The sequence below is a fragment of the Gymnoscopelus braueri genome (assembly GCF_963280865.1).
Source record: "Gymnoscopelus braueri genome assembly, chromosome: 16".
Classification (NCBI taxonomy): Eukaryota; Metazoa; Chordata; class Actinopteri; order Myctophiformes; family Myctophidae; genus Gymnoscopelus; species Gymnoscopelus braueri.
The window spans coordinates 39,441,143-39,457,694 of record NC_137616.1 but is presented as its reverse complement, the minus strand read 5'-3'; the positions used below and the strand labels follow the sequence as shown (position 1 = coordinate 39,457,694).

The 16,552-nt window shown below is 41.3% G+C and overlaps 1 protein-coding gene across 1 annotated transcript in view; it reads left to right on the top strand.

Moving 5' to 3' along the window:
• LOC308103837 (E3 ubiquitin-protein ligase rnf213-alpha-like) overlaps positions 1–16,552 on the top strand; it is a gene marked incomplete at its 5' end in the record, with an annotated part of 58,103 nt that overhangs the window by 17,463 nt on the left and 24,088 nt on the right. The window contains 21 exon segments of the mRNA XM_080454016.1: positions 2,039–2,161; positions 3,109–3,298; positions 3,462–3,635; positions 4,124–4,276; positions 5,193–5,791; positions 6,964–7,123; positions 7,211–7,428; positions 7,665–7,802; positions 7,962–8,123; positions 8,249–9,407; positions 9,893–10,077; positions 10,235–10,390; positions 10,633–10,773; positions 10,776–12,970; positions 12,972–14,187; positions 14,491–14,621; positions 14,709–14,804; positions 14,891–15,012; positions 15,535–15,648; positions 15,751–15,788; positions 16,305–16,443. Coding sequence (XP_080310142.1) covers positions 2,039–2,161; positions 3,109–3,298; positions 3,462–3,635; positions 4,124–4,276; positions 5,193–5,791; positions 6,964–7,123; positions 7,211–7,428; positions 7,665–7,802; positions 7,962–8,123; positions 8,249–9,407; positions 9,893–10,077; positions 10,235–10,390; positions 10,633–10,773; positions 10,776–12,970; positions 12,972–14,187; positions 14,491–14,621; positions 14,709–14,804; positions 14,891–15,012; positions 15,535–15,648; positions 15,751–15,788; positions 16,305–16,443 — 7,609 coding nt within the window.

Below are 16,552 nucleotides of genomic sequence, written 5' to 3'. Positions count from 1 at the left end.
ATGGAACATGTTAATCTCCATCTCCTTCAACCACAAGGAACTCACCTCGTTCTGGAGAACCACATTTTTGACTGACTTTGAAAGAAGATTAAAACGGGTAAGATTGGCTTACATTATATTGCCTGAACATTGCATGATTTTCACAGCTATTGATTATTAACAATCAGTACAGTCAATGTATCTAGGTACGATTGCTAGAACTTTCAACAATGACAACAGGTTAGTTTAATCGGTCGGCATGCCAGAAGTGTTTGCTTGCGTGGGCACCTGTCTGCCCACGCAACTGAACTACCTGCCGACAGCTTGCGATTTTCGTGAAATTTCACACGCACATTCCCACTAGGCCGAGGAATAAATAAAACCCTTTTCACATTGCCCTGTTATAGCGCCACCAGCAGGTCTAATTTAGCAAAACACATTTTTGGAACAAAATGCCTCAAATCATGAATGCAGTGTCTGATTGCCGTGAAAGGCCTAAGAATAAATGACACCCTTTTCACATTGGCCTATTATAGCGCCACCAGGAGGTCACAATAATGTACCTGACCTGGCGGAGACCTGTGCTCCAAGGAGCACTTTTTCTAGTTTCTCTGTGTATTTCGCGGGTCCAGTTTTCGCAACTTTCCTTGTCATTCCCTGTCATTGGTTTCCACTGGAGCAAAGCTGTTCTTGTGAAGAGTTTATTATTTGTACATATGTCCGTCGTCCGATTTGACAATCACATGATGGAAATAATGGGGAACAGTAAAGCCAGAATGTCACAGTAGTGTGCAAACTGCTTTCTGTTTTACCACTGGCACTAAGGCTTATAGGCATGAAACGGCTACTCCTCTGCAGTCTGCTAATTACCCTGAGCGGCTGTTTCCGATCTCCTTTAGCCACTATACTGTATATTCTATAAACTTAGTTAACGGGAGTCCCCCAGGGCTCTATACTAGGCCTCCTTCTGCTTTCGCTCTACACAAAAAATCTTCCAGGAAAATAGCCAATCTACCAGCCGTGCTTAGCCTGATTATCAGCCTGAAGCTGCGTGGATCTTCAGTCTGAAATTGGCTGCACTGTCCGCGATTACCAGGGGGAGGGGATTCAAATTTCCCTAAACCAATCACAAGAGATCCACGGATCCGCCTACATCTGACGTCATCGCACAGCTTGTTTTAGCAGATATTCGCTGATTGGCTTGTCGTTAGACCACCCCCACTGATTTGACAGGTTTTTCTTCGACCGTGAAAAGCCATAGGCCAGTGGTGTCCAAAGTCCGGCCCGCGGGCCATTTGCGGCCCCAGGACACATTTTATACGGCCCTTGGCTTCGTTCCTAAATTGTATTATGAACGGCCCGCCTGCACCTTCAAAAAAATAAAAAGATTTATAAAAGTGAAAGTTGCATTTTCCTCCTTCGCCTCAGGATAGCAGCACCTTCTCTAGCTCTTGCTTAACCCTAAAACCGAAATAAAGTAACAATAAAACGTCCAAAAACGCAAAAATTTTCGCGCTGGCCCTTGGGTGTTTTCATATTTTCTAATTTGGCCCCCTTTGAAAAAAGTTTGGACACCACTGCCATAGGCTCTCATTATGACACCAGACCAAGAGGAGCGCACTCAGAGAGTGGGCGGGGTCTATGGTCTGGAACCAGGCTAAGCCGTGCTTGTAGATCGGCTATTTTTGGCCCCAGAATAGACACAAGGGTGGTACATTAGACACATGGCTGCATGACTATCAGATTTACAACTTTGATCATTAGATTGGAACATTTTCAGATTAGACCATGACATTGATGCATGTAAAGTAACAAAGCAATACAAAGGATGTTTGTGCAGGGCCGGTGCTGGGCAATTTGGCGCCCTAGGCAATATGTTTTCCCCCATTTTATAACAAGAGCACCTCAGTCTCTTTAAACAGAAAGTAATACAGAGGACAGGAGCCTATCCTATGTCTGACAGCGCCGCTCCACCGTTTTCACAGCGCCACCTGGAGCCTAAAAAAAACAACTGCCTACTCTGCCTAATGGGCGCGCCGGCCCTGTGTTTGTGTTTTAGGACAGCCCAATGGATCAGATTGGAATATACTGTGAAAAGATGGAAGCAATTAGCAGGACAAATCCATCTATAAGCAACGTAATGGAGAAATGTGCCTTGGAAGCAGTTGCTGCTATTTGTCAGGTAATGTTCCCAATGTGAATTTGCTGCAACCACTGATAACTACAATACCTAACCAACAATTTATTTGCACACATTTTGAGGTTTAGTAACACTAGGCTGGTAATTTTTTTTACGGGCTAGTAGTAATCACAATTTGTGTCATTATTGTCTCCGCCAGGCCGAAGGCATGGCTGAGACTATGTTTTCCACCCTGTCTGTCCGTCCGTCCGTCCGTCCGTCCGTCCGTGTGAGTGTGTGTGCACAGTTTTGCTGCGATCAACGGTGCCGGAGATTAACACACACTCCCTGGATGCCAGAGCAGAACCTCTGCCCTGCATTTTTCACATCGGCCTCTTATAGCGCCATCAGGGGGCCGATTTTTGCAAAACACATTTCTTGATATTACTCCTACAGATCACGCAAATCTGTACACATTATCTCTATAGTCATGTGATCAACACGGATCTGTCCGATTTTTCATAATTCATCCATTCCTGATTGGCTAAGATTGGCCTCTAAAGTTTGTAGGAGTGGTTTGTTTTGAACAAAATGCCTCAGATCATAAACGCAGTGTCCGATTGCCGTGAAACTTTGCACGCGCATTCTCACTAGGCTGAGGAACAGATGTCACCCTTTTCACATTGTCCTGTTATAGCGTCACCAGGAGGCAGTTTTTTGCTGATAAATTTTTTTTATATTACTCCTACAGATTTTGTCCAAACATCATGCAAATCGGTACACATTATCTCTATAGTCATGTGATGAAGACGGATCTGTCCGATTGTCCATACTCCAGCCTGATTGGCGAATTTCGAACATTGCTGGCACACAATAACCTACCTGACCTCGCGGAGACCTGTGCTCCGAGGAGCACTTTTCCTGGATATTATTATTCGGCCATTTCTCTGACATGTCAGAGGTCTAGTTATACTTTATGTCTCACTCCATGTTTCATTATGTTGTAATAGGATAAATCTGGAAAAGAAGTTGCTTCTCTTTTGGCGAAACATGATATGATAAAGTTTGGGAAGCTGCTGTCTGTGATCGTGCAGAAGTCATGGCCCACCAACAGTGATGGAGACTACATTGAAGGGGAGGAGCTTGTGATGGAGCACCTTCTCAACTGGCCCATGGCTAGAACCATCTTCCAAATGAAAGGTGAATATCTTCATGAACATTAGATATTATTGAAAAACATTATATTTAGTCCAACCTACTGTAACTATCTGGCTACTAAACTTTATGCAGTCGTCTTAGCATTTAAATGTGCTAGATATTTATTCCCTATTCATTCTTTTTTTTAACACTGCACGTTTTGCAGGTCCAGGAGGAAAAGTGATTGACCAGTTGTGTGATGATGCTGTGGTGAAGCTGACTATGGCCAGTACAGCATTCAAAGCTGTGACAGAGAAGTTGATTAATGGGAACATCCAAATTAAAACACTGAACCAACTCCTCCAGAAGGAACGTGAATTCACAGAGCTGCTGAAGATAGGTGATTATCATATACTATATCATATATATTTATCATATACTATATAATATATATATCAATATATTTTGGCGGGTGTTGGTCTGTATCAACAGCCTACTCTGGGACCACGCAAGTTGGGAATGCATGCCTGTTGAACCTGTTATCTGTCAGCTCTTTAGCTGGCATGTCTAATTTAAATACCAACAAATGACACTCACGTGTGTGGCCTCAAACAAAATAGTATACATACCTTCATGTAGCTGAGTGGGTACTGAGGCCGCCTGGGAAACAGAAGGTCCCTAGTTAGTGTCCCGCCCTTGGTCTACGTGTTGAAGTGTCCCTGAGCAAGACATTTAACCCCTAATTGCTCCCGGAGGTGCTGTCCCTGTATCGTCCACTGCTCCTGATACTGTACTTAGAATGGGTATACAATTTACAGTACGGACCCTAGATCCTCATGGTGAGGATCTATATATAAATAATATATTACTGGTTTATTTCTTTCTCAGGTGACCTGTGTGATGATCGTCGCTGTAAGGATGACAGCACAATGAGGAAGCTACTGAGACAGAGGAGAGAGGAAGCTGAAGCTGTCTGCATTGAAAAGGAGTTGGTGAAGGACCTTCTACAGATCTGCCAGGACCTTCCAAAACATGTCAAAGGTAAAGGTCATCCGACTATTGATTATCAGTAAGGCAGTGGATATCCAGGGGCATTAGTAAAGGAAATGTTAAGTCGTAGCTGCTCTGTGGTATAGAAAGCTTTATCCGTTATACTCTGGAATAATTTGAGATTCATGTTTGCCAGAGCCAGACACTTAACATCCTCCCAGATCCTTGAGCCTCACCCTGTCGTTAACCACAACAAATCATGTCTGTGGTTAAGGTCATGGTATAGTTATGGTAACCCCTAACCCTGTTTAAACCCTACCCATAGCTGAAGTTAACTATCAGTAACCTAATGCCTAAATCTAACCATAAACTATCTGTAAGGCAGCGGTCCGGGCACCTAGGCTACAATGTAGCCCAACAGCAAGTGGTGGGTTTTTGAGTCCTGATTCCAACGGCCTTTGCTGGGTGTCACCATAGAGTTATAATATATCTAGAGGGCGGATTGCCCCGCCCCCAGCTATTCATTTCTATTAAAGTGCTCAGTGGCGTTTTGAAGCACCCGGAAGTAAGAATAGGAACCAATATGGAACCAATATGAACCAATGGAATGGATCCATGGGTCGTGACGCGTCGTGAGCATGCGCACAAAACGGGAGACGCACGCGCAGTTGCATTTAAGTGCATTCTCAGATTTGACCACCAGGCTTGGCCGCTTCACTGTTCTACCGTAGTTCTGGGGGCTTGGGTGTCACTCCCCATCTCTCTCTCCCCATTTCCTGTCAGCCTACTGTCCTATCAATAATAAAGGCATGAAAAGCCCCAAAATATAAAAAGATCTTTTAAAAAAAATATTTGTAACATATTAATTCTTATATGTATATGTGGATTCCTGCCATTTGATTTATTATCGAACCAAAATGAATTGCTAATGAATGTATTCTTATTATTATATCATCTTAATCCATAGTTGACTTCAGGGGACTAAATAAAAAAATTCAACACAACATTGAGCTGATGGCCCTAGATGACTTCATGGAAGTTTACAGACTTGACAGAGACAGTTCCCCAGTGACTGGCGTAGTCACATACTTCAACCTCAGTGAAAACACCCATAAGATGACATCTCTACTACATTCCATCAAGGAGATTTTCATCTTCAAAATGTGCTGGAAGAACCAAGTGGATCATCTGTCAGAAGAACTTGATGGTGATGGAAAAGAATATGTTTACACTCTAGATCAGTTCTACAGTGATATTTTCCTGAGCTGCTATGATGAGTATAAAAGGATCTATCAGTGCGTGAAAAGTGGTGAGTTGTCATTAGAAGATGTGGACAGCATCTTTGAAGACTACAAGGGACGCTATGATGAGATGACGAAAGATCTAGACCTCATGCGCAGGATCAACAAATCTGATGACGGGAAATGGATCACAAACCGTATTGGCCAGATCAAACAGTACCATGATCTTCACCTTGCAGTGGAATCTGCCAAGATAATTATGGAAGTCAGAGAGACAATATGTCCTGATGGAGACTTCAATGATCTGCAGAAATTGCTAGAAATGGTGAGTAGATAAAAAGCACCCAGGAAATGCTACTCAAACTGTTAGTGGTCAGTTATGGTGTCCTGTCCAGTTCAACTTGTATGCAAGAAGGCTTTAGGTTTGAATCCCCTTGCTTGCAGCTGCCCATCTCTGTCTCCCCTACGCTGTCTCCATCTCATCATGTCTAAAGATGCTCAGGAGAGTATAGAGAGTAGATGAACGTGCCATTTTCCTTTCCTTTTGAGCGGTGTAGCCGCCCCTATAAGTGGGGTTGGGACACCTCATTAGTACACCCCTCGCTGTACTGTGATTGGCTCATAATTAGTACACCCCTAGCATTAGTACACCCCTAGCTGTACTGTGATTGGCTGACTCTATTGGCTGACTCTATTCAGCACTGTGATTGGCTAGCGAGACACATGATGAAATGAATAACCTATAAATAGGACTATGCACTTAAAAAAAAAAACTTTTTTTAAAGTGAGCTTCCATCACTGTGATGACCACTGTGATGACCACACCGCCCACTTCACACTGGGTGTGATTTTTTTTTGCAATACGGCTCCATTGGTCTCTTATCACAATTAAAATGGCCTTTGTGAATATTTTTCTCTCAGAACATATTTATATAATGAAAAAGAAATTTCAAAATGTAAAAGTTCAGAAGTGTTTTACAAGGTAATTTGTTTTACTTCAATTTGTTTTATTGTTTTACCGTTGATAAAGCATCCGTGGTGCTCGGGTGGCGCAGTGGTAAAGTCACTGCCCACCACCAAGGAGGTTGTGGGTTCAAATCCACCTTGGTGCATCCGGCTTTGTCAACACAATTGGCCCGTGTTCGGGGGAGGGAAGCCGGGCGGGGAGGGTGATATCGGTCATTGCATGTACTCCTGAGGGCTGGGGCGGCACCTGTCAGCGGGGAGTGTTGGGCGGGAGGAGTAGGACGAAGGCTCTATGTCCTCCTGGTGGGGGCTCCTCACTGGCAGGTAAGTCAGTGTCAGTAGGATACGACAGCAGTGATAACACAGAAATGTGTGTGGGGAGGAATCAATTGGCACAACGACTAAATTGGGGAGAAGAAGGGGTAAAAAATAATTGGCTACTCTAAAAAAATAAAAAATAATAAAAAAAGATAAAGTATCCGCTGTCAATTTACTGCATTTATTTACTTTATGGTTACTTTATTTTTTCAGGATGAAAATGACTTTAAGAAGAGGAGTTTGAATGACATTGATGAACCTTTGCTGGTTATCAAAAATATTCTTAAAGACATAACTGACATTCGCAAGAAGTGTCTTCAGGAACTCAGTCTGAGGAAAGATTTCGTCACGTGGGTTAAAAACGCACTTAACGGTAAATATCTTTCGATTTTTAAGAAACACCCACGTGTATCACTATCAGCTAGAGAAAAGTGCACCAATGAACATTTATTTATTTCAGGTATCAATGAGCTGAAAGTGTTTGTTGACCTGGCATCCATATTTGCGGGAGAGAATGACTTGGATGTGGATCGAGTATCTTGTTTCCATGACGCTGTCCTTGGCTACTCTTCCATACTGTATGGACTTGAAACAACTTCAGACTTTCAAGCCTTCAATAAGGCCCTGATGAAATTGTGGAAAGCACTTGACAATGACGTGGATATACCAAAGAAGATGGTGAGATTAAATTCTAATGTTATTGTTAAATTGGTTATATCTCTTAAAATGTTTCCTCTCATTTGACACCTGACCAAAATAAGTGCTAAATACAATTTCCAATTGCTGGTGCTACTGTAGCTATTTTTTTTTTAGTTTATTAATTCCGTCATCAGCTATTATTTTGTTTAGCTAGCAAGTTCTTGACCCTTCCAAATGACATTCAGAGACCTTTTGTGTTTGGTGTACAATTTCAGCGAGATACAGCACGCCAATTGGAGTGGTTAAAGACCGTCAAAGAAAGCTATGGATCTGTTGAACTTTCATCTCTGTCGTTAGCGACATCCATCAATGACAGAGGAATATACATCATCAAGGCACCAAAACAAAAAAAGGTATTCTAAGTAAGAATGTAGCATCAGTAAACACTGTAGCTACAACATAGACTGTTCAGATCTACAATGAACTTTGATGATCTTACAGTCAACATTGTACAAGCCTCTGAAAGTCCTTCATGGTCATATTAACTTGTTTCATGTTATAACTTCCAATAGCTCGGTTTAGAGACTGCCCTGACACTGCAAATTCCAGAAGGCCGTGAAAACAACCTGATGCGCAACTATGACTTAGAAGACATCAGAGAGTTACAGAACAAACTCATGCTTATGTCTGGGAGAGGTGAACAAAATCAAACTGAAATAGAGTACTTTGCTGAGGTATAGTAGAATATTTACAGTATATAAAGTATTATTTTGATTTATGTATCCATCAAACAGTATCACACCATTTTATCACAGGCAGTCAGACACTTGACATATCCTTATATCTGATCTGTCCTCAGGTCTTTGACGGTGTCCAAAGACTTACCCAAGCATTTGTAGACCTTTATGCTGCAGGGCACCCACTTTTCAGGGTCTGGGAAGCTAGAATTCACTGCAACACTCAGCATGACCCCTGCATTATCATGGACTTTAACCTTGGTAGCATCGAACAACAACTAACTGGCAAGTTAACTGAACAGCTCACAGCACTGTGCAGGAAGATGGAGGTGTTCTTAGATGACTGGCAAAGGTTCATGGACACACAGAGATCTGAGCAGTATTACCTCAACTATTTCACTGCAGAACAGATAGTCTACCTGTGCAGTGTTCTGGCTGAGACAAAGAAGGATGCAGAAATAGAGGACAAGGCTTTGATGATGCTATCTTTCATCAAACCAAATTGTTCAGCAACAGATGTTTGGCAAACATGGGAGAAGTGTCACAATCAACCAGATCCTGACAATAGGCAGATGGAAGATATCCCATTGGAGAAGGTGTGGAATGCAATTATGAATAACATGCGAATCATTTCCCAGGATAGTCTGGATGTAAAGAGTTTGGGACGTCTGTTAAAAATGCTAACTGCAGAAAACCAGGCTGATGATGGATGGGATGAGTCAATAATCTCAGAGACTAGAGATAATTCAGTCGGAAGAAATCTTCCAAAAGGCCTCTCCTCAAAGCAACCTAATCTCATCATCTGCCCACGTGATGAGATCCTGGCTTCTAGCATCTGCTTGTACATGACAAGTGCATATGAGCGCTTGCCAACCTATGATGAAGTTCTCTTGTGTACTCCAGCCACGACGTATGAGCAAGTAGAACTTTTCCTGAGAAGATGTCTCACACCAGGTTACCGGGGCCAGAAGATCTACACAATTCTCTTTGCAGACCAACTGAGCTATGATGTTAGCCTTGAAATGGAAAAGGCTTTTCAGAAACTGAGTTCTCAGTTTATGCATGACTACAGACTGGTGATCTACTGCAGTGCAGACAGAGAACATGCCTACATTCCCACAGCATTTAGTCAGTTCAAAACAGACTTTATTCCACATGCACCTCTAAAAAGTATCCAGAGCTACTTGTCCACACATTACTCTGTTCCTCCAGTCAGTGATGCGTCCGTGTTCAAAGGTGGACAGTGTGTTGGGATTGTTTCTTCCAGACGAGCAGGTGTTGGTAAGTCTTAGTTTTGTCCTTTTGTCCTTAGATTTGACAACCTGAAAGCATGTGAATAAATGGATGGATTAATAAAACACTGCGCTAAGCAATCGAAAACTAACTTTTCTGTATTTATGCAAGATACAGAAGACCATTTTGAGCTCATTCTGAAAGTTTACATTCCACAATGGAAACCCCACCTATTGCAGACAGATTAACTATGTATAATACAAAATATATGATGTCCCCTGTAGCTAATAAATAATATGTGATAATAGAATTGTTATTTGACCATCTCCTGGCTTATTGGCACACATACATTAACTTGTAGCCCATTTATTGTGTCATCATACACAAATTTACAATGCAGGCAATGCTGCAGCAGTTTTTAAGACAGTCCATACAGCGATCGTTTAACAGTCCATGATGATTGATGTAGCAAAGCTACTTCCATGCCTTGAAATGTGTTTACATAAGTTAACGTGGTCATTCAACTGTTACAGGTAAATCCCTGTATGTACAAAGGTTGTACGAAAAGCTGGAGGGAAGTGTTCAACATGGAGCTGCATTTAAGAAATGCATTCGATTAACTGAACCTGAAATTGATGAGCGCAAGCTGCTTGAGCATTTGTGCAATACGCCAAGAGACAGCGATTGCAAGCTGTTTCACTTCGATGTCACATCCTCGGTATGGTCTGTTTTTTTTCCTATACTCTTGATATTTAATAGAATCACAGAAGATGCAGTAGTTTTCTGAGGACCCTCAATATATTATGATGTTATTTTCCTATAAATTGTACAAAGCCATTTAGAAAATGTTTAATGATCCAAATTGTTCCATCTAGGTGCGGAAAGGCTTGAATGATTTTTTATACAAGCTGTTCTTTCTGCGGTGCTTGATGGATTCTGATGGATTGATCTGGCAGTGTAGCAACAAACACTTGTATGTCACTGAGTTACTAGAGTCCACACAGGAACAACCCAGATACGACACCAAACATGTACGTTCAACAATATCAACATTCTATTATCATTCTGTTGGCTTCTTTCCTCTACCTTTACCACCAATACTACAACTACCTTGACTGATCTCTAAACAAGAGAGAGAGAAAGAGCAAGAAACGGTGACAAAGTATATCTTTCCTGATATTTGATTACTGAAATGTGATTATCTTATCAAATCAAAGATTAGATTGAATTTCTGGCAGTGTTCATTTATACATGCATCTTAATCTCTTTTTAGGTTGGAATAGAAAGCTTTCAATTCTTTGAGGTTTTTCCAAACGTTCTATGCTGCCCACCAAAGGAAGTTATGATGATGGAAATGAGGAGAGGAGAAAACCCAGGCTTTGAGAGTGATAACCCTCTAATGGACGATATATGTGGTTCCAGAGTGAAGCATATCAAAGGCCATACCAGTATCTAAGACGGTTTTACAAGCGCGAAAATCTGGACAACTTCACATACAATGGCGTTGAGGGAACACATGAAGAATGCCTTCAAATATTCTTCTTGTACTGTGGCATCATTGATCCATCGTGGGCAGAGCTGAGAAATTTTGTGTGGTTCCTCAATGTTCAGTTGCAAGACTGTGAGAATTCAGACTTTTGCAACTTTGAGTTTGTTGGTGACTGGCTTAAGGGTTTCAAAACCTTTGTGGTTGAGTTAATGATCTTGATGTCCAAAGACTTTGCCACCCCATCTCTCTGCATTGCTGACCAAAGCCCAGGGAGGCAACTGATAGACCTCGCTGGACGAAGTGAAAAAGACCTGGCTCCATTCCTCCTCAGAAAGAGGTGGGAATCTGAACCACATCCCTATATCTTCTTCAATGGGGACCGCATATCCATGACTTTCATTGGATTTCACATGAGAGTTAACAACAAGAACGGTGTTGACGCCATCAACCCTTCTACAAATGAAGTCATAAAAAAAAACATAATGAGTCAACAGCTTTACAATGTTCTCAAATTTCATAAGGTCCCCTTCAATGTGGACCTTGATCAACTTACCAGAGCTGAAAAGATTGAGTATCTGTGCAAAGTGCTTGGCATCAAATGTGCAACAGATCCAGATGAAACATATGAGCTCACCACTGATAACATACTCAAAATGATGGCGATCCACATGAGATTCAGGTGTGGTATTCCAGTCATCATCATGGGAGAAACAGGATGTGGCAAGACAAGGCTCATTAAGTTCTTGTGTGAATTGAGAAGGTGTGGAGCACCCACAGAAAACATGAAACTCATCAAGGTACATGGTGGCACTACATCAGAAATGATTTACACCAAAGTGCAGGAAGCAGAAACCCTCGCAGTGACCAATAAAGAGAAATATGGGTTTGACTCTGTTTTATTCCTTGATGAGGCAAACACTACTGAGGCCATCAACAGCATCAAGGAAATCCTCTGTGACAACACTGTGCAGGGACAACAACTTGACTCTGAAACTGGGCTACAGATTATTGTTGCATGTAATCCTTACAGGAAACACACAAACAAGATGATCAAAAGGCTGGAGGATTCTGGATTGGGCTACAGAGTCAAGGCTAATGAGACTGAAGACAGACTGGGATCCATCCCTCTCCGCCAGTTGGTCTATCGTGTCCATGTATTACCTCCAAGCATGATTCCTCTGGTTTGGGACTTTGGCCAGCTCAATGACCAGACAGAGCGTATGTACATTGAGCAAATTGTGCAAAGACAGGTAGATACCAACTCAGTCGACAAGAAGTACGTCAAGAAGATAACTGAGGTATTGTCCGAATCACAGCGGTTCATGAGAGAGAGGAAAGATGAATGTAGCTTTGTCAGTCTCAGGGATGTAGAACGTTGCTTGCAAGTGTTTGCATGGTCCCTCAAAAATCACTCAATGTTCAATGAGAAACTGATTGAACACCTCCAGAAGAAAGAACGAGTCCAGAAGCAGAGGAACCGGAAAGAGCAGCAAAATTTACCTGCAAGTGACAAAGTGATGTGGGCACTGTTGATGGGCATTTGGGTGTGCTATCAGTCCTGCTTGGAGACCAAAGAGGAGTATCAGAACAAAATCAGCCAAATCCTCCATGGTGAGTACACTGCCAAGAGAATCAAAGCAGAAATTCTACTCATGCAGGATCTTCTCCTCAGTGGCATTCCAATGGGTGAGACAATCGCAAGAAATGAGGCTTTGAAAGAGAATGTGTTCATGATGGTGATTTGCATTGAGCTAAGAATTCCCTTGTTTATTGTCGGTAAACCTGGGAGCTCCAAATCTCTGTCCAAAACCCTGGTTGCAGATGCGATGCAGGGCCAGGCATCACATTCTGAACTTTACAAGAAGCTCAAGCAGATTCATATGGTGTCTTTCCAGTGCAGCCCTCACTCAACTCCTGAAGGTATCATTGGGACCTTCAGACAATGTGGCCGTTTCCAAGAAAGCAAAAACTTGGATGAATACATCTCAGTAGTTGTGCTAGATGAGATTGGATTGGCTGAGGATTCCCCTAAAATGCCGTTGAAAACCCTACATCCATTGCTAGAAGAAGGCTGTATTGACGATGAGCCTCTACCTCACAAAAGAGTTGGTTTCATTGGCATTTCCCGCTAAGATGAATCGAGGAATCTTTGTGTCCCGTGGTGATCCAAACAAGAGAGATCTCATCGAAAGTGCAGAAGGAATATGCTCATCTGATGTCACGACACGTGAGAAGGTTAAAGACCTCTTTGAGCCCTTTGCAGATGCCTATATGGCAATATGCAAAGAGGGTCAGGGTTTCTTTGGCTTGCGTGATTACTACAGCCTTGTAAAGATGATATTTTCCATTACCAAAGCTGCTAACCAGAAGCCTTTTGCAGACCAAATAACTACAGCAATCCTTAGAAACTTCAGTGGAAAAGATGATATGGATGTCAAGAGCATATTCAGCAGTAAACTGAAAGATGAAGAATTTAGTGATGACTACATCAACACTATTGACCTGGTAAAGCAAAGTATTGCTCCCATTTGCCAAGCAGAAGAGGGTCGCTACCTTCTAATCCTCACCAAGAACTATGCAGCTCTCCAGATTCTACAACAGCTGCTCTTTTCAGACCAAAACCATCCAGAGATAATCTTTGGGTCAAGTTTCCCCAAAGACCAAGAGTACACACAGATTTGCAGGAATATCAACCGTGTCAAGGTGTGTATGGAGACAGGACAGACTGTTGTGCTTCTGAACCTCCAGAACCTTTACGAAAGTCTGTACGATGCCCTGAACCAGTACTATGTTACCCTTGGGGGTCAAAACTATGTAGATCTTGGATTAGGAACCCACCGCGTGAAATGCAGAGTTCACAAAAACTTCCGGCTGATCGTCATTGAAGAGAAAGAGGTGGTATACAAACAGTTTCCTATCCCACTGATCAACAGGTTGGAGAAACACTACCTTGACATCAACAATGTCCTCAGGAATGAACAGAAGGATGCTGTCACACAACTACAGAAGTGGGTCGATGACTTTGTCTCCCCAAACTCAAGTCTCATGACAAAACAATATGTTCCAAGTGATGTCTTCATCGGCTTCCACTCAGACACATGCTCCTCTGTGGTCCTGCAAGTATCAGAGAAACTGAAGGATGAAGCAGATTCTGCCAAGCACATTTTGCTGAACTGTGCAACTGCAGACTCAATCGTTCGACTGGAACACTCTTCCACTGGCGAGGAAAGGAAAAGCTTGGTACAGCAGTACTTTAAAGGAGGAATGCACAGATCCCTGAGCGACTTCATTTCCATGCACACACAGCAAGAGGAGCAGTGCCCCGTTTGTTTTACAGAGGTAATTATCTTCACTAAGCTATCAATTGAGGCGTATCATAAAATGTTTAGGGTGGTTACCAGTAGTTAGAAAGGACACTCAAAAGATTGGAATGTTAACCTTTGAATTTCCTCTTACCACAAAGCATTCTCCTTACATTCTCACCTTCTTTTACCATGCCTCCAACATCGTACCATTTACGTCATTTACATCAGTATCTAATCTCTAAACATTAAAGAACAGGCCTGTATTCTTTGTCCTCAAGTTTTATACATTTGGTCGTTGTATGTGGTGGCTCTTTAAACCCTTCTGCTGTTTTTGAAGGTTACAACATTTTCAAGGCTACTGACTGTAGCAGACGCTGAACAACTGAAAGATATGACAAAGCTTGAAGACTGCAAGCTGCTGTTTCTTCATCAGTTTGACACAGAGTTATCGTTCCTCAAGGAAATCAGGTGTGTAAATACAGTTGCTCCAGCGAGATTTGAAATTATTTTGTTTAAATAATGTAGTAAAATAGAATGGCTATGTCTTGGTACTAGGGAGTTTCTTGGCTCATCGCAAGGAGACAAAGTGCTCATCATCCAAACAGATTATGATGAGGAGTCTCACTGTATAAACATTCTTTCTTCAGCAAAGTAAGTGATATTGGCAGGTGTTCATGTAATATTGTCATATTGATGTAAAGTAAAATCTTGCATTTGATGTTTTGGTTATACTGTAGGTACTCGTGCATCAATGCAATAAACAAGAGAGCAACTACTGACGGCTGCAGGATGTTTGTGTACTTTGTCACCAAACTTCCTCGAATTGAGGGGGGTTCTTCCTATGTTGGTTTTCAAGGCGGTAAGGAACCGCCGTCACTTAGTCAGTCTTTGGTCAACATAGTGTATGTGTCACAGTATGATTGGAAAACCAGTCAGATTGAAAAAGGTGCACTTGTTTTTCGGCGCAAGGCCGAGCAAGCGGGAGGCTTTGATGTCCCTGTCGTACAAACCGAGTGCTTTGCTCACAGCTGACAACAACAAACAAAATTAGCAGCTATGTGATTAATTAATTCATTTGTGAGGAAAAACATGAATTACATTAAAACATAAAACTTTGTAATCATGTGAAATGAAGGCGAGCTCGCAAATGTATTAATAATAAAACATCTTTTTCACCATTCAACTTTGTTTTTGTTTTTTGACGGGAGGGCCCAGGTGGTGAACTCGAAACACTCACCCTGCCTAATGTATGAATGTGATGAAGGACCACAGTCTTCAGTTTGTCAATCTGACTGGTTTTCCAATCATACTGTAACATATACAAAGCACAATAAACTAAACACAAGAATTTTATTAACCTAATCTTTTTACTCTCATTCAGGACCTTGGAAGTCAGTTCACATCGATGATCTCAGAAGATCAAAAGAGTTTATTTCAGATGTCCATTCCTTGAAAAATCTACGAATCAGCCAACTGTTTGAAGATCCGCCTGAGGGTAGCCTTTGTAATATATTATATTCTTCTTTATTTCTACAATACCTCAGAATAAATCATTTTTAAATGTTAATTATACATTAACTTGTATATCTTTTCCAAGCCATGGAGACAAATGAGCCACCAGAGCGAGAGGCCTGTGTAAGTATAATCTAGTTCCTACCGTCTGGTCCTAAAATCACATATATTTAGCTACTAGCATTTTGAGGTTTGTTTCAAATGTAAAGTGCAATACAAATAAAATGTATTATTATTATTATTATTATTATATTTATGGATTTATGTATTTATAAATAAGCAAGCAGCAACAGAAAACTCAAATATTTACACATGAAAAATGTATATGGACAAATGATTTCTATAAGAAACTACACACAGCTACATAGAGGAATATTATATTTTATATGAATAAAATGTTTTTATGTCACTGTATTTGTTTTTTATCCATTATAAAGTATTGTTTTGTATATATTGTTACTTAACCGCTATTCACACTGATGGATTATGTAGAATAAATAAAAATGTTAGAAAACTCTTGCATAATCAGGTGAAAATAAGGCCATAATAATACTGACATTTAACTAATAATCTGGGAAACTGATTGATGGATTGATTGTTTGTCTATTAGTGCCATGAGTAAGAATATGTGCTTTTCAGGTTTTGGCTGAAGTGTTTGACACAGCATACCTGGTGAGGAGTTGTGTGCAGAGTGCAGTGAGCATGCTCAGAGATGTGGACGACACTGGAACTCTAAGCACCAGAAGAGTTGAGAACCTGCTCACACTTCTAGATGATTGTACGTTCAAATATTTATTATTAAGTTAATTAAGGATAACATTAGTCCTTGTGATTTTCTTAAAGTTATGAGTATCATTGCTAATTGTTTTGTGGATTTAATGAAGAAA